The 21,920-nt window shown below is 37.6% G+C and overlaps 1 protein-coding gene across 3 annotated transcripts in view; it reads right to left on the minus strand.

Annotated features, from left to right (window-relative positions):
• Positions 1–335: 335 nt before the first annotated feature.
• Positions 336–21,920, minus strand: part of LAMA2 (laminin subunit alpha 2) — a 357,383-nt gene continuing 335,798 nt past the window's right edge. For all 3 annotated transcript variants that reach the window (XM_051792082.1, XM_051792081.1, XM_051792084.1), the window contains 11 exons: positions 20,639–20,857; positions 19,164–19,312; positions 17,785–17,961; positions 16,763–16,976; positions 12,048–12,160; positions 10,413–10,602; positions 7,907–8,062; positions 4,349–4,502; positions 3,862–3,992; positions 3,026–3,248; positions 336–594 (listed from right to left, as the gene is read on the minus strand). In XM_051792082.1, the coding sequence (XP_051648042.1) occupies positions 437–594; positions 3,026–3,248; positions 3,862–3,992; positions 4,349–4,502; positions 7,907–8,062; positions 10,413–10,602; positions 12,048–12,160; positions 16,763–16,976; positions 17,785–17,961; positions 19,164–19,312; positions 20,639–20,857 (1,884 nt within the window). In that variant the 3' untranslated portion in view covers positions 336–436. The remainder of the gene's footprint in view (positions 595–3,025; positions 3,249–3,861; positions 3,993–4,348; positions 4,503–7,906; positions 8,063–10,412; positions 10,603–12,047; positions 12,161–16,762; positions 16,977–17,784; positions 17,962–19,163; positions 19,313–20,638; positions 20,858–21,920) is intronic.

Genomic DNA, 21,920 nt, shown 5'->3' on the forward strand with positions numbered 1-21,920 from the left:
GTATCTAGAATAGTAAAGGAATACAAGTTTACAGATCTACTTCACCAAAAGCATTTAGGGAGCTTTTAAGGGAGTTGGACTCGATCCTTATGGGTCCCATCCAATTTGAGATATTCTGTGATCCTGTGTTCCATAAAACCAGAACAACTTGCATAATACGTAGTCTCACTCATCACAAGAATGATGAAACATTTGCATTTCAACTACAAGAAAAGAGATAAATAAAAATTATTGTTCTATTCCCTTAATGAAGGGGATGGGGAAGGGGTTAGTTCATGAATTCTTGTGAGGTATGTTGAATTAGACATTTGAATATACCACAAACACTACTCAAATACTTGCATAAAGACATTTTATTATGAATGCATTTTAGGTATAGATTTTTTTTTTAATCTGAGGTGCTTATATAAACAGACCCCTATTGGCTGAATGACAGCTAGTTTGCAGGGCACGACAGTGGCTGAACACCCTTCAGCTCCAAAGCTCTGCTGAAGTTAATCTCTTGAGGTTTTGCAGTACCCTTGGTGAGCTTCAGAAATCGAATACATCCTTTAAAACGGATATTAGTAGTCAGCCCAAACTGGGTCACACCATCTGAAGGAGGGGGAAAAAAAAGGAAAAAGGAACTGTGTTAGTTGGAGTTGATACTTAATTTTCTTGTTTGAGAGTCCTGCAGGAAAACAGATGTCCCCAGCAATATATGAATGTTTTATTTGCCGTATATATTAATTAGTAAAAAAATTACAAAGATTATGAGTAAATGTGATAAATGCTTATTTTAGACAATAATCCACTCTTGTTTTCTTTTTCTGTCTTACCATGACAGTGGCAGAATCTGAACACATTTAAACTGCCATTGTAAATCATGGATGCAACTTGCTAGCTATAAATGGTGTATGATGTATACATGCTAGTTTGGCAGATATTCAAGTTTTCAAGCTATTTATCCACAGAATAACAGAGAAAAAAAGGCCAAAGTGTATGCAATTCTTGGCTCTAATGTCAGAAGAAAGCCAGTTTCTCGGGATGGACTTCAAGGGACATTTATGGACTTCTTTTGACAGTTTTAAAGCATGCTGACTTTTTTTTCTTGCTGATAGTAAAGCCAGGGATTTGAGTACATCTCTTCCACTAAAGAAGGAGGGGATAGAAGTGAGGGTAGTTGGACTGGGAAACTGGAAATATTTCTCTCAATTGCTTGAAATTCATGGCCCAACTTGTTTCTCAGTGCTCTGCTACAGGGATGCACTTTGATACATATCTATGTGGCTGATAAAGTAAGAGTTGCAGAAATAACTTTACACCTGTAGAGGAAAGACTGGCCATAGCATTATTCTGTTTTGCAGATGATGAGATGGCTGAATCCCTCCTTGCACAGGGAAGAGTGATACTAAGAGTCGAGTAATAGTTTTTATGGGTACTCAGGCATTTATATTCTTGTCCATGCTGTGGTGCTGAAAATTTTCTCTACACAGAAAATTCTCCATCAGCTACTTCTAGCTGGTTTACAAATGTTTTGCACTGTTTATGCAGCCAGGAGAAGCCTCAAGAGAACGGAAAATACAAAAGCCTACTAATTTTACAAAATCCCATGATACTGTGTTTCAAATTTGTGATGAAGCTGTCCAGGTATTGGGAATATTAAAACAAATCTTGGATAAGCTAGACTAGATCGCAAAAGAAGTGTGAAGTGTTTACATGTGCAGTAGGTTTATTAAATAATTTCATAACTTGCCATGTGTCTGAACTCAGGAATGTCACTTTAACATGATGTAAGGGTAGGCTTGTATGTACAGATTGCAGTGTTACTGCGATTTGTTTCTCTTGCAATATACTTCTTGACACGCAGTCCAGAATGAGTTAGTAACTCCATCTGCAGTATTTCTTTAGTACTAACTCCTATATAGAATCTTGTTTTGTTATAAAAAGGCTGCAACAAAGCTCTTTTCCCTCTGGCATAAAGTTGTTGGTCCTTATGAATAGTCATTGTGACTGAAGTACAACTCTCATATGTCATATCAAGGACATTTTTAAAAATGTTCTGGAGCTTGAGAGAGAAGGTTTTTTGGATGCACTATATCACGCATCAGAATAGGGGGAAAATACAACTTACAGAAAATAATTTAGGAATTAACTCAGAGGTGTATTGCCACTGCCCGTAGTATTCACTAGAGTAGACAGATACTGCAAACTTACTTTACTTTTTTTGTTTGCAAGCTAGAGGGAAACTTTATTATAAAAGCAACAAAACTGTACTTTGTAAACATATCAACTGCGTTTTCAGAAAGTAAACAACTGTTAGATAAACTTATTGACTGTCTATGAAGAGATGAATACTAGCATTCATTATCGGTTTGTGGAAGATAAAGCTAGCTACAGAGGTCAGCTCAGTTCTCGATCCTCTTCAATCACCTCTGCATAAAGCAATTCTCTCAAGGGCTTCCAGAATACTGATTAGCAAATTTTGATTATTTTTTTTTCCTTTAAAAACCAGCAGACCACAAGCAAAGACATTAATCAAGAAGAGATGGTGTATTCTCACCTCTCTTTGCAAGCTGCCCTGCACATTCCTAAGTTCCTCAGGTTTATAGGCTGATTTACACACATGGTTCCCTGCCCCACCCAAGGGCATACATGCATTCTTTAGTTAAAATTTGCCATTCTTCAGTTAAATTTAAATTTGCCATATACTGTTACTATTGCAACATAACTATTATGCTATTACTAAACAGAATGTTTTAAGAGGGAGGCTATGAGTGTGTGTGAGCAGCAGAAGGCAGAAAGTCTGCCTGATTCTCTGTGACAGTGCCTATTTGAAATGGGGCAGAGGTATCTGTGAGACTCCCTCGGTGTTGCAGAACTTCTTGTTCTGAAATGCAGCTGGATGCAGAAACGAGCATCCATGACAACTGATACACACTTGGCCAGTCTTACCCATCATCTTTAATATACTTGTACCTAAGCCATTACCAAGGCAGCGTTACTAGAGCATAAGTAAAGCACAAGTTCTGTGTTACATGCTCACCAGGATAACCTCCGACGAAGACAGGGTCATTAGTGTCCGCTGAGGTTGAGGCCCTGTTTGGGCTGCTATTATCCACCTGTTTGCCATCAACAGTCAGCTCTAAACGGTGTTTGATCTTGTTTGCAACAACCTTGTGCCACTGTCCATCACACAAGCTGCCTGGTGCATCTGGCTCATAGACAGCAGAGAATCGGCCTGCACCATTGTCAACGTGAAACATCACCTGAAAAGCATGACATGGAAGTCAGCCAGTTTTCAAAATGGTTCTTAAGTTCTTTTTGTTTGTTTTTTTTTGTTTAAAGTCAACACGGTCTGACTGTACACACACTCTAATTTAATACCAGACTCTATGTGGATTGCTCTCCCTCTGGGATGTGTGTTATGTCACTGAGATAAACACAAGTGGAAATGAACAAAATTGCTGTATTTCCATTTTTGGGGTCTTAGTTTTAGGGTGTTTCATAGCTTCCCCCCCCCCCCCCCCACCTCTCTATAGTGACAGATTAATGGCTGGTTTTCTGGACTGTGGAATAAAAGACATAAACAAGAAACCGGTATTATTAATGACAAAGCCTTTCCTCAAAACTTCTCATATAGTCATTAATTTAAGACCTGATTATGTCGTTTTAGGAAACTCAAGTGTTACAGAATTTTTTAAAGTATCTTTTGAAAGTATTAAGAGACTATAGGTGTATGGAAAGTGACAAGTGTTGCATAAAGGAAAGCCCTGATATTGTTTGAGATGCCTTGAGATTGGGGTAGTAACCTTGCATTTAAACTACTTGTGCTGTCTAAAACCAATCTTTATAAAGAGACAAAACTGCTTTGCTACTCACTTTTCCACCTACTAATTCAATGCCAAGCCCATCCATTTTCTGGCTGCTGACTCCTAGAAGAACACCATTCATTCGTGTTGTACGGAATTCAAATTCCACAAGTAGGTCTGTTCCTACTCTGTATGCACCAACTTGGAGAGAAAAGGGGAAGCACAATAAAATGAAGATAAGCATTTAATACGTTATTCCTAATAATCACACAAAGTGTGCTGTGAGTAATGTGAAGTAACTAAGCATTATTAATCCACTCCATTTCATGTGAAATCATGTAAATAACTGTTATGGTGGTTGTGCTTAGTGTGAGACCTTGCTAGAAAGTCATATAGTCCATGCTTAGGCAAGATAACCAAAAACGATCAATGACAGTTTCAAGTAGTGGTCTCATTTTGCCTCCAGCCAACAGGAGTTAGGTAGCACTGGGAGTTTTCGAAAGCAGAATCTCCTCTTTCTCTGTTCTTTGTCTATCAGTAGAATTGTTGTTCATTACCTGTTTTGGCAAAGCCTGTTCCATCAAAGTATGTTCCCTTCTGGGCAGTGACAAAGCATTTCCCAACATTGAAGCTGGAAGTTGGATTATCCAGGTCAACAGGTGATTCTGTCATTTTAAAATTCCTGATGCAGCCATCGATGCTGTAGATGATCTGCAGCCAATATTTCAAACAAAATGTATAACTGTGAAAGTAAGCCTAAAGTATGCAATCAAAAAGTACTTTTCCTCTGCTTCTCTGCTGGATTTATGGAACTGGATAAAACTTGAATTTTACATGGCTAATGCTTAATATCTGATTGTAATTGGAATCTAATCTTAGTCATACTGAGGATGAATTACATTACTTTTCAGTGATGTGATCTGAGTCACATCTATCTGGCTTAATGGAGGGGACATAAAATAATACACCGCATAATGAAACAGCAAATTACATCAGCAATGCAGGAATTTAATGGCCTATACTTTACCTTTTTAATTGACTAGGTTATGGGGTTTGCAAGTAGATGAAGATACTGGATATAGTTCTCTGGGCTGCTGGTTATTTTACTAGGGTTTTTTTTTTTCTTCCTTTAATCACTTTACTGTGGGCCTAATGTTGCATGGTAAGGAGGGGTAATGCAGATACGCAGCTACTAAAATGAACAGCCCTATGTAAAGGTTGTTGACTGTACGTAGTCTGATGACCACAATGATAAGCGCCACTCTGTTGGCCAGAGAGGCAAGTGGAGGCATGGAATGTTACTTAGGTATAAGGAGGCTCCTGTGCAGGGCAGCAAACTGCAGCTCCAATTTGGCTTCTGCACTGGGCACACATGACTGACTCCAAGCGGGTAACGTGTGTGCACTTAAAATGGTGGTGTAAGTACGCAAGGTCTACCTGGGGCAGGAGTGAGGGACTATCTAGGCTACACACTGGGCTGCCCTGGGTGTGATCAGAGCATACCAACGGCTCCTCTGGAAGCCACTGGCATCTCCTCCAGAGCTTTGTCTCCTTTTTTCCCTCCAAGGTGTGCAGAAGCTGCATTTTGGTTCTCAGATTCAGACAAGGGCTTTGATCTTTGACTTAGAATTAGAAAAGTCTATCCCTGATATCAGTGGGAGAGAGGAAAATGATAAAACACGTACTTTGAGAAAGAAAAAGAAGATATATTCATAAGCAGAGTGGTAGAAAGGAGGAAAATAAACATCTGTGTATAAAATACAGTCTAGAAATATGAGCAAATACAGAAAGGATAGAGGTACATCTGCAGAGAAGAGTCTTGACTCTGCACACTACCTCCTCTAACAGTATTCTGACTAGTAATTGAAAGAATTTCCAAGAATTTTCTTGTAAATCAAAGCTGTATGTACCGTGAAATTATATAGCTTATTACAGCTAAATATACCTGTACAAAATTTTCATGAGAACTTGAGCAATATCACTGAATAAATTCAGTTCTGAGCTTTCTGTCAGATTCTTCATAAATAGACCTTTCTGTAATTTCTAAGTGAAAGTCATCTCCAGATCAACAAGTTTTGTTATCAACAAAGGAAAATGCCAGAAAAGAAAACAAATCTTTCCATCTTCACTGCAAGAATAAATCACAGAAATGCAAGATATGTAGACAACTCAATAACGTTCTCTAGTTTAAAATTTCCCTTTGCTTATGGAAAAGCAAATCTGGTGACACATTAGCATGGTAATATAACCTCTGTTGCTGAAAGCAGAGTTTTGTGTGCTTAAAATGTGAGTTCTGCTGAATCCAAATAAGTAGGTATCAGTCTTCTGCATTGAATAGAAAGCCAACCCACCTCTGGTTATATAATCAATTAGTGTCTAAAAAGGCTAATGAATGTTTAGAAGAACGTCTTAATTAAGATAACATATCCTTTCAACTTTGCTTCAGAGCCTTTACATGAAGTCTACAACACAACACACTTAATATATCACTGAGTGTGTATTTTATTGAGAATGATTGGAAGACAAGCACTGGTTTTAACATGGTATTTGAAGTCACAGCTTCATTTAAGTCTCAAAGCACTTAAGACCATCAGAATCTAACATGACTGTTACTGCCAGACTGAGCCATTTATCTGCATGGGTTCCCTCCATTACTTCTGACAAAGAGCAATAGGTAAGGATTTAGTGTTATCTTTCTCCTTAGATTAGTATTTATAAATTGCAGATATATTTCAAAGAGCATGATTTGATACTACTATGAATTATGTGTTGTGGGTAATTAAGTATTGCTTTTGTTTTTCAGTGTCTCAGATTTGTCTTGGTAAATCCAAATTACCGGTAGATTTGCCTCAGTTTGGGTGTTCTGCACAATTCATTATTTGCTGAGAAACATTATCTTACAAGTCAGTTTTCTTTATGAAATACAACTCTCAGATGTAGAGTGGTTACTTATACCCTTTGTTCCCTGGCCATGAGTTATTACAGGGACTTACTTAAGCAGGATCTAGGAATCCCTTTTCTGTATTTATTTTGTCCACCCAAACTGGGGGACTCTTGCCTGTTTATAGACTAGTATTTGCCATTCCGTAATCATCTTGCAGTTTCTTTGGGAGTCTGTTTTGTTTCCTTACCAGATTTGTACTTTTGCCTTCTCTTTACTGATTCTATACAACTGCCCAGGATGAACTCAGACAGAGCTGATACTCACATTCTATTTTTTGTGTTTCTGAATTGTGCTGCACTAGATGGCTAATCTGTTGTTCGCTATAATTAAATTCACTCAAGTTCAGGCTTCTGCTTTGAAAGAACCCTCTGCAGAGAGAGAAAAATAAGGCACAGAAGAGGTTTCTCTCTGATTCAGATACTGATGTATCTGGTGAGGCTGGAAGGGCATCAAGAAAGTGAAATGACTGACATGAAGTTGTGTAGATAGATGTAGTAAATGGCTTGGGTGAGAGTACAGTGTTCCTAGCTAATTCTACAAAGTTTAGGCCAAACTTATATTCACTTCTCTGGGCTCTCTGTTTTTCAAGGTATCTTCCGTGTCAGGATGGAAGCTGGCCATTTGAACTGAAACAGTGATAAATTGATATACGAACATTTGATTTGGAAACAGAAAGACTACAGCAGAATTTTCATGGCCTTACTTCAAAACACATTCTCTCCTCTTTTAGTAATACCAATACACAACTGATTACTACAGTAAGTAGCAGTGCTATTGGGTACTTTGTCCAGGGTAATTTTGGCTTCTGCTGCTTCTTGTAGGAGGTGCTTTCACTGTTTATTAGCATTTGTTGCTGGATGAATCACAGCAACGAGAAAGGGCAAGTGGTACTCAGGAACCTAAATGCTACCTGCACAGTGATCCAAGTGGATACAAGTGTATGGAACTTTCTGCTTTTCCAAAAGAAATTACTCTGTTATTTCTATTTGTATTTTTTGTTGCATTAACTGGATTCCAAGTGAAAGGATGTAATGTACCTCTCCTAAGGTCCATTTTATTCATATTCTTGAGCAATCTGAGAGAAAAGCAAAGCAAGACAAAACTGGAAAGACACTAGTACCAATCAAAACATACTTAAGGAGTGTAAGATAACCTAAACAAATTTGCTTACCGGACCAATTCTTCTGGTTGTGTAGTTAATGGGCAATCCTCCGACATACAGCATTCCTACAACATCTAATATATCAGCTTTCTTGGGGCTAACAGTCCTGTTTGAAATACCATCTACTATAAGGTTTCCTTCTTGCTTTGTTCGAATTACTTTTATCTGGAAAGACACACAAATGCAATACAATTACAGATAGTTTTCTGACAACAAAGCATTTCCAGATTGTAACTAGCCTTACAGTCCAAAATATGTAAGAATACAGGAGAAAGTAGTAGGAGTGGTTACAGAAGTACCATGGCAGCAACTATGAATGATATTTATGGAACAAAGCTCCTGAGCAATGTTTTGTGCAAACATTTGACTGTCTTTTAATTGCATATGGGTTAGGAGGCATCACGACGATTATTTACTAGAATTACTGAAAAGACTTGAGGTTCCTTTAAAAAGCTTCATCATGTTATAATAGGCATGGCACAATATTTTTTTTCCTGGAATTAGACGGCAATTTTAAGGACTGAGGATAGTAAATGCTGAATGTTAATGGTACTGGTTGCAAATCTTTATTGCAGCACACATTTGCAGACAATATTGAGTTTATGATTCCACTAGCTTGGACATGCCTCAGGTCATAGTTCATGCTAGAGCAAATATAATACAAACTATGTTCTGTTGGTATTATGACTTCTGCTCAGACAAATGGGCTGTGAATTGCATGGAGGAAGTGCAGTTGCTGAAGAGCTGAGTAAATTCTACCTCAACATCCACAGGCCAATGTCTTTCCAAAGGTTTATACTGAAACTTCTACAAATCAGTATAATAATGGTTCTGCATTAAAAAGGGATAAATGCATCATGCATATTAGTGGATTTCTAAAGAGCACAGTATGTGGCTCACCAGAGTAGCAAAGAGAGACAAAGAGCATTTTTTGGCTTTTCTTTAGTGTGGCTGCTTCTGTTTCAGTGTGGCAGCATATCTGTCATGCAATGGGAATGACTGAACACTGACAATGGTGGTCTGAAGGTGAGGGACTGAACTTGGTGTTTACAGGCAACTGTAAATTTGAGATGGATAACTACACCTTGGGCAGAAGAAGGATTAGGTGAGTGAGACAGGAACTGGGAACAGACACACTTGCAGAGAACCTAAAAAGATACCAGCAGCACGATGTAGCTTCTGCAGGCCTGAAGGAAATGTTTTAACCTAAATCATTTCAGATGGAGAAAAGGTTGTCATTAAGGGATTATTTTGAGGAAAAGCCCCTGCTTTCTTAGAAACAAAGACTGTGGCCTTTTCTTAAAGACATTGCCTTCCCTCCTCCCCCCTCTCAAAATGGATTTTCTTGTGCTTTTTGGGAATTGTGACTTTGTCTTCATTCTCCCCTACAGAAATAGGATGTACAACAAGAGGCCCTCTCTTGTGGAGTGTCAAGTTGTATGCCCCAAAAGCACAATCCTCCTTTAAGAAATACATGCTCCAGACAGTTCTCTTAGAATAAAGAGGGCATGGCTAAAGAACAAAACCATATCTCTTCTGTATGTACAGAGTGACTAGCAAGAAGGGGCCTTGGTCTACTGCCAGTGCTCCTAGACATTATATTGCATAAAACAGATAAATTATGAATACAACTTCATTTTTCCACTTATGAAATGCCTTGGCGTAGAGCAGTTGGTATCATCAAAAAGTTCATGACTAAAAATCCAGTGAAAATAAAATTCCTGGAGAACAGAGTCGGAATGAAGCAATTAAAGTGTAAGAGAAAATGCAATTAGATTTTTTCCTGATTTGGTGATGGGATGTGGATGGTGAATTTCCAAAGATCTGTACAAAATTCAGTATATCTTATAGTATATAATTTGAAAACATAGTTATATGTATTCTTTTCTTCACTGCCTTTATTGGAGCCTTCCAGCATGTTACCTAATGAATATACTATGTGTCGGTTGTCCTTGCCCACTAAATACTAAATTTCACGGTTGTGATATTTTTCCTAAATGCTACAGGCATTGCATATAATGCTTCCCCTCATAGAGTCACGGATGGAGCTGTCAAATACATCCATGTATATCATATTTATTCCTTAATGAATTAATAATCCAGGGAAGGTTTACTTGCATGTTACCTCTTTTTTTTTCTTTATTTTTCTTTATTCTTAGCACCATGCTTAACAATGACATTATTAATGTAGAAACGACTGGCTTTAATGATCTATTCCATCATCGTGAGCTGATACTCACCTGAGACCTATTAGGCAGGAAGGAACATTTCCTGCAGTTCCTTACCATAAATGGGACATATTTTAAATATGTCCAGAAATATGTTCTCTGAAGGACAAATTTCTGTGTTCCAGTGAATCTGAAAACTCAAATTTTGCTAGATGATTTTTTCCCCAGAAAGTCTTAGTTTACACAAGTTTTGGCTTGTGTAAATTACATTTTGAAAATATCTTAGGGCCAAAAAAAGCTCACTCTTAGCACTACAAAGAGTAACATAGCATTAGAGACTATTATACCTTGTGCCACTGGCCATCATTTATTTTGTTTGGAACCACTGTGTTGGTGTCTCCACTCCCCAGATCATAACTGAAGTAAGGCAGACCATTCTTTATCTGAACTGTAGCAAAATCAGCATGGTTGATGCGGGCCATATAAAACAGCAAGCCAGAATCAGCTGTTGTTCGGAGTTCAAATTCAATTGTAAGTCTAGAAATCAAACAAACAGGAAAACCGTAACCAAGGAAAAGATATTTGGAGTCAGGGAGTAGACAAATTCATCTGCTTTACCTTTTTGTGTTCCTCTAAAAAAACTTTACAGTTGGTGGCCAATTCTACCTGTCCGTTAGAGTTCAAGAAAAATAATTTGATTATATGCAACTTGCATTTCACACATATCTGATCCCTGACATGCGAGTGTTCATTAGTCCCTACAAAACCGCAATCTTGCCATAGAATTTCAAGATATAATTCTCAGCTGCAGCTGTAGCAGCTAGAAAAATCCCAGCACTTGTAAAATTCCAGCAGCGTTTTCCATCATCCACACAATACTCACAAAGAGGAGAGAGCTGTAGTGACAGCTGGCAAATGTTGAATTTCTAATGAGTTGTATTGCCTGAAGACAGGTTGCAAAACTTTTAAAGATGCAGAGAGAAGAGTTTACAATGAGGATATAAAATACTTATTCTGATTTCTCCCAATAGAAAATGAGGCTGTGTCTGAGCAGGTCTGCTGACCCCTCAGACAGAACGGTGATGCCGAGAACCTCCTCTACAGCAAAGAACCTGTGAAGAAATTATTTCGATTCTCTAGATGCTAAGGTTGTACTGGCAACACATCACTAACCTAGCTCAAGCTGGGCTGCGAAGTCAGTACCTGAAAATAGTTGATAATATAAATGTGAAAAATCATTGCAAGAAAATGATCAGGCCAGGATCATTCCTGCTTTTCTAAAATTAGCATATGCGAAAATATGCGGTACAACATCTTTACAGGGAAAAATAAGTGTGAGCCTCATGGGTTTGTAAACTATAAGGTAACACAAGTGCTTAGTAGTGGGACATGGCATATTTGTTAATGACCACGTGCCTTCAGAGAAAAAATGAAGAATTAACAAGTTATAGCTTCTCAAATCAATTGAAAATAGCTGCATTTTCATACACAGTTCACAGAATTCCTTTGCATGTCAACATCTATATGTATATATTGTTATACTTTACGGGGCCGATGTCATTATGTCTGTTTACTGTGCAAGCTTGATCTTAACTATTGGAGGAAAGAGGAAAAAAGTTTTTCTTATTAAAAGAAATTATCAAGTTACTGAATAAAAAAACTTTCTTCTGAAAAAGCAATCTATGAACTCAGTTGGATGACATGGATACATTCTTCTGTTTGTTCTTCTGAAAATCTGTTTGGGATCTGTGTGTGCCCAAAGAAAGAGGTAAACTTCTGTGACAGCTACTTAGGTGGGCACTTCATTGCCTAGATTTCACGCTTTAATGCTATTTTAGGTTTGGTTAATGAAATGAATTAGTCATAGAATGTGATCTTTTTCAGATTATGTCCATAATTTTGGGAGATGCTTTTGAGAGTATGAGGAGGGGCATTTTATTTTGACATTATTCCACCAAAACTCATTGCTGAAACAATCATACCTGTTTTTCACTTTGGTGTCATCAAATGCAACTGCAATATGGCTGTTCCTTGAAAGACCAAACTGCTTTCCACCTTCCAAAATGGATGGTACTGTGTCGGCAGCACAGGAGTCCTGCAAAATATACAGGAATCATACAAATGTCATATTTTTTTATCTGTCTCAGCTCTGTATAGGCTGCGAGTCTTCCAGCTTCCAATATTCAGGACAGAATATTCTACCTGGTTGAGAGACTGGCCCTGTTATAAAGCAGTATGACAGGAACTTGGTTTAAAAGCAGAGCTCATTAAGCCAGCTGTAAAAGCAAATAAAAGTAATATATGAACATTGCTGCTTTTACGCTTTCATCAGTGGACATTTACAAGAGTCTTAAGTGATTTCCAGGCAACTCAGTGTACTCTTAACTCCCATGACTGAGTTTTACACAGTAGGATGCCCTCTTACAAAAATGTAGCAAGATCTAAGTTTTAAAGCTAAGCTTTGTTGGTGACCTGAAATATAGACACCTTAAAAATAATGAGTTAAAAGTAGTTTCAGATCCTGCACCTTTCAATGAGTCCTCCATTTTACTTCTTTATATTGTTTTATAACTGTAATCTTTGTTTAATGTGCTGTTATTTTCTGCAGTGTTGCTGAAAGGCCCCTCAAAACAATAAGGGAATCTGAATAACTGATGGATAGACATAACAACTGTTGAACTCCCTGAGCTGTCTAATGTAGACACATTACCCAGGGAATAAAGAAAGAAACCCCTCCCTGTCTGTTCCACCTCTATTAATCTTGAAGTGGTGCAACAATGCAAGGTAAAATATCTTCTGCCCACTATAATTTTCCCTTTTTAATTTCACTAGGTCTTTTACTCTCTGGCCCTAAAGCTCTTGTATAGGGGTGCCTGGGGCAATGTGAGACCATGGTAATTACCAGCTCCTACTCATGTCTAGCTTTTGCCTCCCACTGAGAGTATTGTGAAGAAACTACTCAAAGGATCTAACGCAACACAATATCAGGACAATACCGCTGGGAAAAATACAAACTTTGATAGCTGCAAGCTCTGTTTTTAAGCACTGTGTCTGCTATCATTTTGAATTGGTGACAGTCTCTTATCTGAGCCCTGACTCAGCAGGGACCTGCAGAGCACAAGGTGCAGTCCCTTGCTTTCAAATAGTTCTTTCTGTGAAACATTTTGAAAATATCATGAGTGACTCAGGCATTGGGATTTCAGCTGCAAAGAGGAAATTTCTTTCCCTTTCTCACTCATTCAGTAATGTTGTATTTTTTGTTTTCACACATCACAAAAATCTTCACAAAAGTATAGAGCACTTCTAAAAATTAGTTTTCCATAATGAAATGAATGCTCTGGTTTGAATATGACACAGTAGAACACCATGCATTATGACAAGTACACATCAATATACAATGAAGGGGAAAAACAGGGAAAATTCAGTAGGATCAAGTGAAATTATGAATGTGTGACATCAGTCTTCCAGCAATCATCAAATAGGGAAAAAATAATATTCCCATAATGCAGGGTAAAGTTTTGAATTATTTTAAGCTTTGCAGGCTTATCTAGAAGTTTAACAACTATGTTAATAGTAATACTATGCATATAATACTTTCAATAACATTTGGACTTGCTAAAATTTGAAGATTTTAAAGGAAAAAAACTAAATGGAAAAAGAAATCATTAGGGCATGTTTAAAAAACTTCCAGACTTTATTCACAAGCCTGTGTCTGCCTTCATTTTATCAAAGGACTGCCAGCTTTACAGCCTTCACAAGACTGTGCACTAAGTAGATCATTGGACTGTATTTAAATATCTCAGCTTTGTATTTTCAGTAATGGCCTTAATGTGTCCTGGCTGTTTAATAATCTGTATTCCATGAGTGTGTCAAGACTGAACTCTTTAGCTGCACTTTACTTCAGTCTTGTCAGATGTCAGGGACTTGACTGGTAGGTCAAGAAACTAGGTGTGTCTGGCAGTGGAAATAGGAACAGAAAAGCCCACTGGTGGACTGTCACACATTCTCTACATTCTCATTTGCTGTATTAGCAATTGCAAAGAAAGCAATTAGTGGAAAAAGGGAGCATTGAAGCAGTCCCCAGAGTTCATTAAATACTGTTAATAAAACAATGCAATAACACATGAAGCAATAGTGGAAAATACCATCATGGAGTCAAATGCAGAAGTAATACTGGCGCTCTTCATTTCATTGGCAAGTGAATCCTGAGAAGCAGTGAATAACGTGAGGCAGAAGCAGCAGTTACCCAATGTTGAGAAACATTCTGGCATCTATAGCAAGCAGGAGCAGCAGATTGGTGACAGATGTTATTTCCCAAATGTCCTACTCTTTGATCTTGTCTTGCTTTTAGTAGAGGGTAGGTTTTTTCTCATTTGGGATTAAACTGCCCTCCCCTTTTTCGTACAGATGGACAATGGAGAAAAAAAGTCCTAAAAGGACTTAAATAGAACAGATACTTTATTTAAGCCTACTATGTGCAAATATTTTTTCTGCTGTATATTTCCCATATACAGTCTTTCTACCCTGAGGTTCTGTATCATTTACTGCCATATGAGTGTTATCTATTTATCACACTGTAGTTACTTATTTGTTGCAACATTTCCCCGAAAAATACTTTGGAGAACTTACTTACATTATATGAACGTAAACTAACCAAAACTTTGCCTTATTTAAATTACTATCAAGTCTTCAACATACTACCACAGTTTCAATTTTTCCAAGAGAGAAGCAGAGTAATGGTGTTTTATCTAGATTTTTATTTTGAATTCCTATTTCAAATTATCATGGCTCTAGATATGTTGATATAGAAAACTCACCTAGTTACAATGGAACTAGTTTCCAATATTAATGGGAAGATCTATTCCTTCCAATTTTGCTATTTAAAAGTAAGTGCTTATAGTCTAAGAAAGTGTGCACTTGCTCTTTCCTGCACTTCTGTGTTGTTTTGTTTTGTTTATAACGCTTAATCAAGAGATACTATGTCTACATTCCTTCACTACAGTGACCATTAAACTGGACAATCCTTTTACCTTGTTGTGTGGTTCCTTATCTTTCTATGGTAGCCTTACTGTACAGTAAATTTGCTTTCAGCTCCAAACAAAGCCACATTGCAACCCTTGTGCTACAACTACTCCACCTTGTGGGAACGAATCAAAACCGCTGCCCTAGAGCATTAAAAGGCCAACATTTATAACTGCAGCCTTAATAACTAAGATGGAGCTTGCCTGTGTTGAACCCAAGACTCCCATTTCCAGGCACACAGATGGCTGTGTGTGATGTCGAGACTTCACTAGTGTCAGAAAAGTCCTTTTAGATAAATTTGTGCCATATGTACCTGGACAATGAAGGTGGCCATGAATCTCAAATGCAAAATTAACCTTAATGAGTTAATGGTTTTGGATCAACTTTTGTACCATTTTAGAAATCCTTCCTAAGGAAAACCAGATATGAATTCTGAAAACGAGAGTGTTAACTGGGAGTGACTGTGGTAATGAATTCAGGTTACTTTGTCTCTCACTTGTGGACTTACAACCTCATTGAAAATCACAACTGTTTTTGTTTGGGTTTTTTTTGGCATCCTTCATGCAATTAATTGATAATATTAATCTCTAAGTCACACAAAAAAACCCAATATAAACAAATTTGGTATTCTGTAATGTTGTGTCAGTGAGGAGGTGTGAAACGGGAACAAAGATTTAACTTGACCCAAAATGGTTAAAAGATTTTCTGAAGCCAATCTGTGAGAACTTTTCAAAATTACTGACTCCTTTGTATTTGCTATATATTATGTATTACAGCTGTTAACTTCTCAAAACTGTCTTATTATGATAGTGTAAATTCTGATAGTGTAAACAGGCTCCTAACTTGGGCATGTGCAGTTTTTTCACACTTTCTGGAAACCTCACTCATACTTAACTAGAGCCTGCATAAACCTGTGGGTTGTATGCAGGTTTAACAACATGCAAAGGCTTTTCCCACCAATAATATCTTCCAGTGTATATATTATTCAGTTTAATATTCAGATATCTAAGCATATATTTTCTGGACAGTAAAATGTTGTATCAACTTGCAAAACTACTACACTTGTGACAGAGGAAATTTCTTCCTTCAATTTTGTTGTATAAGGCTGCTTGTTATTATCTAGCTATTTAAGATTACTGATAACAACAGCTGTCCTCAATTTAGTAGTGAGTGGAATTTCATTTTGTAAGTCTCCTGAATAAAGTTTTAAAACAGCAGTGGAGGAGTTGCCATATCAAACAGATCTCCTGGTTTACCTTTTTCTTCATCCTGTCACTAACATGGCTGTTATTATGTGCATCAGAGAACAGCACAAAAAATCATAATGACACAGATTTCCCATTGGAAAATTCCCCTTTCAACCCCAAGCAGATATTGGTTGGGTTACATCCTGAGGTGTAAGGGTTTATGGCTAAGCATGCAAGTCAAAGAGAATTCTAATGCTATATCATTCTTTAAATTGCTGTCATGATAATACAAGCAAATGAGATCAACTAATTTTCCATTATCCACAGGTTTTACTGACCTGCAACAAGATGTTGCCTTTACAGTATCATGTTGAATTGTTACTATTTTTGTGACAAAGTGTTCCATTATTCTTTATGGCTCACCTTTCAATTTTGCTCAGAAAAACAAACTTTTAAAACTTTACCTGACTGAAGTGACCTACACTTACAGGGGCTGAAGACAGAGGTGGTGTTGGAGGAGGAGAAGCAGAAGGAATCCTTGGCCCTTCTTTCTCCCCATTAGTGTCTGGTTCAGGTTGGATGATGACTGTTGCACGAGTTGGTTTATCTTCATCCTCAGGTGGCCTAACCTCTGGTTCTAGAGTGGGACATCGGCCAATATCTGCATTTTCGAAGGACATGGGTTGAGCAAAGTCCATGGGGCTGAGAACACACAAAGAAATTGATGTCTGTTATTACTTTTTCTGCCTTTTTACTACCAATTTATAAAGAATAGTTATTTGCTGTAGTGTAATTTCACTGCACAGGACACAAAAGCCAGGATTCATCCCACCCTGTAAAGGTAGGTACAGGTACAGAAACAGAACACTTAAATTAGAGGCGATCATAGCACTGGCTTTCCTTCCTATAGTCAGTGCAGAGAGACAGGCATCCTCCTTGTCAAGCTTTACCAGCCCAGGTACTTTCAATCACATTGCGGAGAAGTCCTCTCTGATATACAGTGATGGAGTGTGGGCTGATGAGATTCTGATTTAGGTACTTCAGATTTTTGAAAGAAAGATTTACACTGGAACTTTCAATAGAGGTTTTACTTTATTCACCATTCCCTTTCTTTGTACCTAAATGTTCCTTCTAGATTACTGCACTTTCCACAAAGCAAATTGATTGCCATAGTGCTTCTTAGAATTTGTATACTCTTGGAGGTGAACCTTACTTAAAATAAAGTGTTATAGTACATCATAAATACCTATCACGGATGCACATCTTACTGCAGTGTTACTGTTGAATTTCTCTGATTTCATAGAAAAATAGACAGTTGGCTCGTCTGTAAAACAGTTAATTATTGTATAGCCTTTGGAGAGTATATTGTAGACAAAAAAAGGAAGGGCGTTAAAAGAAAACAGATCATATCCTAGGATTTGCTGCTAGTATGATTCCTTGCAACAATGAACTTTCTTCTGGCCACCAAGACCTCCTTAACTGCACGTTTTTTGGTATCAGTGAGACTTACGTGGCATTAATGACAAGATTCCATATACAGCCCGCAAATGGTGGTATGTTTCTGAGAGGTGCAGTCTGAAACTGAGAAGCAGTACCGCCCACAAAGAGTTTCTTAACAGAGATGGGCTGGTCTGAAGGTAACCTCTGAGTCTGGACTTTGTCTTCATCAACTTGAACAGTGAACATCCTGTGAAAAAGATTTGAAAACAAAGAAATAGATATTTTACTCTGGGTATTGCTTGCATTGAAATTACCCCTTTGTAGGCCCCATTTACTCCTACACCGGCTGTAACACTGAGCAACTCAAACTGTGTAATTAGCAGCTCATATTAAATGCATTTTAACCACCAGAGGGTTTTCAGCTACTGCTGTGCTTCCTTACTAGTTGTCTGACAAAGCTTGGCAAAATTGTTTTGTGGAGGGGTGACAATACCAGACTGTAGTTGTATACGAAGAAGTGTTTGTGGTGTGGCAACATTGACACAGTAAGGGCCAAGCCTGCTGTACTGTGATGGTAGATATAATCATCTAGAACTCAGCAGCATGGGAATAGCACAGGGTCACATTTTGTTTGGACTCCCTAGTTACCAGTTTGTACAAGTTATCTTCTTGCTGGGACACAAGCACTGCTACAGTCTGCTCTGATTGCAGGATTAACCAAGCTTTTTCTGGGAAAGACGGCAGAGTAGGAAAATTGCTGATTGTCCACCATGTACTGATACAGGTGCTATAATTCATTCCCATGAGTAATTCACATGGCACAAGTCAAAGACAATGCACTCCCATGGAAGATACTGTTAAGGTTGAACAGAGGAAGGTAGAAGCCTCTGAAGCAGAGCACCACTGGCTGATCAACCAGTTTCTGGCAAATAACCTCACTTTTATCAACTGCAAAATTATATTGAACTACTGTGTTCTTCCTTAACTATAATTACAAATGTTAGCAACTGAATAGCGAAAATATATAATCATATATTTAATAAAATAAAGCTTGAGTTTGTGAGGAGTGGGGGAAGGGTTAATCTTAATTTATATCTTTTCACATCCATTTCAGGTTACAGAAACTGCAGAGTTCAGACAACTGGTTTTATAACAAAGCTTCTTTGAAAATGCAGAGGTTTTGTCTGAACAAGCATCATCACTGGATAGCATTGTACAACAATTGTGCCTTGATGTATCCTCACATGTACCCTAACAAGGTCAAGCTACTCTACCTGTTATAGCACTATCAGAAACTTACTTCTAAAAATTTTTGGATAATGATGGAATTACACTAGTATTTTTTTGTCTCAGCAGAAGTATTTACATGGATTGCCAAAGACATCAAGATATTTGCTTTGTTGTATTAGGTGTGCTGTGTGGTCTGTAGAACTTCTAGGTATTTTTTACCCTCTAGCTCGTTCTATCCGGATGGAGTGTGCTCTGCCATCGTGAAACTCGCCAGCTTCTGGTCTGACGGTGATTCTGTGGGGATCCCGCATCCCAGTGGAGATATGCACTTCTAGTCGACCTCTGTTTAGGAACACTGCATAGTAGGCCTGCAATGTATATGTCGGTATGAAAAGGAAAGTTGCTTTTGGAAAGAAATTATTTCACTTAGTTTTACATTAGTGTGCATGTTTTATTATCTTACACTGGTTTTTAATTTGCTCACCCATAAAAAGGCACTGTTGTTTCAGTTCTGCTGCTGCTGCTACATTCATTTTTGTAATTTCATTTTGTAATGAGGAATGGGTCATACTGAAAAACTTCAACAAAAGATTTAACTCTCTGCATACCTATGTTCAGAGAAGGGTGGAGGCTTCTAACCCACAATTCTTCTGGTTTTTGTTGTTACAATAACTGGTCTTAAACCCATCAAGGCCTGAATAGCACTAATCTCAGCATGAGTTCTGAGTTTGGAGGCTGGCAAATCATGCCAGTAGTTACTCTAGCAACAATATCATACTGTAGTAGATTTCAGAATATAACCTCCAGTTACTATAGCAATAAGTGGTCATGTTCACTTCTGTGACCTGAGGAGCTGGGAAATGATAGAGCTCCTGCCCTAAAGTTAATGTCATGCAGGAGAGCCATTACAATGTGCTGTTCCTGCAGTGTGTTACTACAGGTCACTGAGAACTCTCTTCCAAAATAGGCAGAAAGGAGAATAATGAAATATCGTTTCCCAGGAGTCCTGAACAGAGAAAGTATCAAAACATTCTGTTTATTGCTGTCATAGTATGTCTGTCAGGATTATAATCAAGACTTAATCAAGATTCGAATAACTTTTATCAGCAACCACACTTCTATCAGTTAGTCATTTGGGACACTGTGGATTTATACACTGTGGATTTGTATTTTATGGGAGAGAAGGAGAGGCTGGAGCGCTTGAGTCATATATCCCACAGCAGTGATCCCAAACAAGAGTCTTATCTTACACTACTTTCAGCAGCTTCTTTTTTTTCTCTTTTGGTCTCAGGGGAATTAGAATGATCCTCATTTATACCTCTATGAAGAGAAATGAGACAGTTTCTAAGCTTTAATAGTGCATAAGTAGTCCTCAGAATGAGATTTGGTTAGGGTTATTTAGGTTTGGTTAAAAAAGCCAACATGGAATGTGATTTAAAAAAAATCTGCTGCTTAGCAACAAGCAATGGATGTCTGACTGTGAATCTGTAAGCAAAACAGTTACTCCAGTGCAAAAAACCAATTCTGAGCTTCTACCAGATTCTTCATCAGATAAAGGATAGCATTAGAAATAATTTATTCCTAAGCACTGAATTTTAACTCAATTATGAATATCTGACAGTGTCTTAAAACAAACCAAGTGGAATATCAGTAAAATTCTGGGTTTTCTTTATCTTTTGCTAGGTTCCTCATACCTGTCCTGTCTGTCTGCGTTTTCTCCTCAGAGGGGCAGCTTTCCTTGCAGTGTACCTGCGCTTTCTCCTGGGGGGGACAATTGTACCACTTGTGCCAAACAAGATGATCCCAGACTCATTCTTGGTGCTGAAGGAGAGATTGATTTCTGTGCCAATGTCAAAAGAGACAGGCTGCAGTTCCACAAAACCCGGCTTGGAGAAGCTAACTGTATAAATGTTCTGCAGGAAGAAAAGGAGAGTAAAGGTCATTAGCAGAATTAAAAGCAAGAGTATGAACACACAGGAAGACTTCTTAACTAAAAGAATAAACTATGTAAATGTAACCAGTGTGAAGAGATGAAAGTAATAACAAACAGCAATTTACTTCTCAAAGTGTTGTGCAAACACTAATTTACCTGTTTATATCTGGCATCATTAGCATATTTCGGAAATCCTGTCTCACAGGAAGACAAAGTTCCAGTCTTATGTCAGTATATCCTCTTGAATTAAAAATAACTGTTCAAGGGTGGGGGTTTTTTATATGAATGTTTTCCATTAGTTAATACAGTTGGACTTTTCTCTTGAATCATTAAAATAGGTAACAACAGCCAACATGAAAATAAACTAGATTCTGTTATTTGTCAAAAGTGCCCAGAAAATACTTTTTAATTATCAGTCATTGTTGCTTCACTAAGAACCACTCCTTTCTTTATTACTTAGACTCATGAATGAAGCATTTGTTGCACATGGCCCAAGTCTTTGGACATTGGTATCCATTAACACAATTTAAGAATATGTCATCAAATAATAAATCAATGCATACACCTGAAGATTTTCTGTCATTGCTGCCAATTTATGTATTATTCTAGCTGTGGAAGACCAGCCTATAGAAAAGTGACTTCTTCTAAAGTAGTATACAATTTTTTAAGTACAGTAGAACTGTTTTCAGGTCTAGAGAAGAGATTATGCCACATAAAATCATTGCTGGTGGTGCTCACCTTTCTCTGAAATATGAGGACATTTAAAAAACTGAGTGCACATCAGTCTTTATCTTTTACTTTTACTTCACTTCCTCTTAATTTTCCTACATATTTTGTTTTGTACATTTAGAATATTGTATTTCTTTCCCCAACAAAATAATTAATCCAATTAGATTTCATACTCTGAAACCTCAAGTGTTACAAAATTATGTGAAAAGTAAAGTACTAAGATTCATAGCAACAGAAGAAAATGAACACAACTATCCTTCTTTCCTATTCCATAAAAATCTACAATAAATGAAAACAAACATGAACCTCTGTAG

The sequence above is a fragment of the Manacus candei genome, unplaced genomic scaffold, assembly GCF_025592945.1.
Source record: "Manacus candei isolate 608988 ecotype Guabito, Panama unplaced genomic scaffold, ASM2559294v1 h1tg000034l, whole genome shotgun sequence".
Taxonomy (NCBI): Eukaryota; Metazoa; Chordata; class Aves; order Passeriformes; family Pipridae; genus Manacus; species Manacus candei.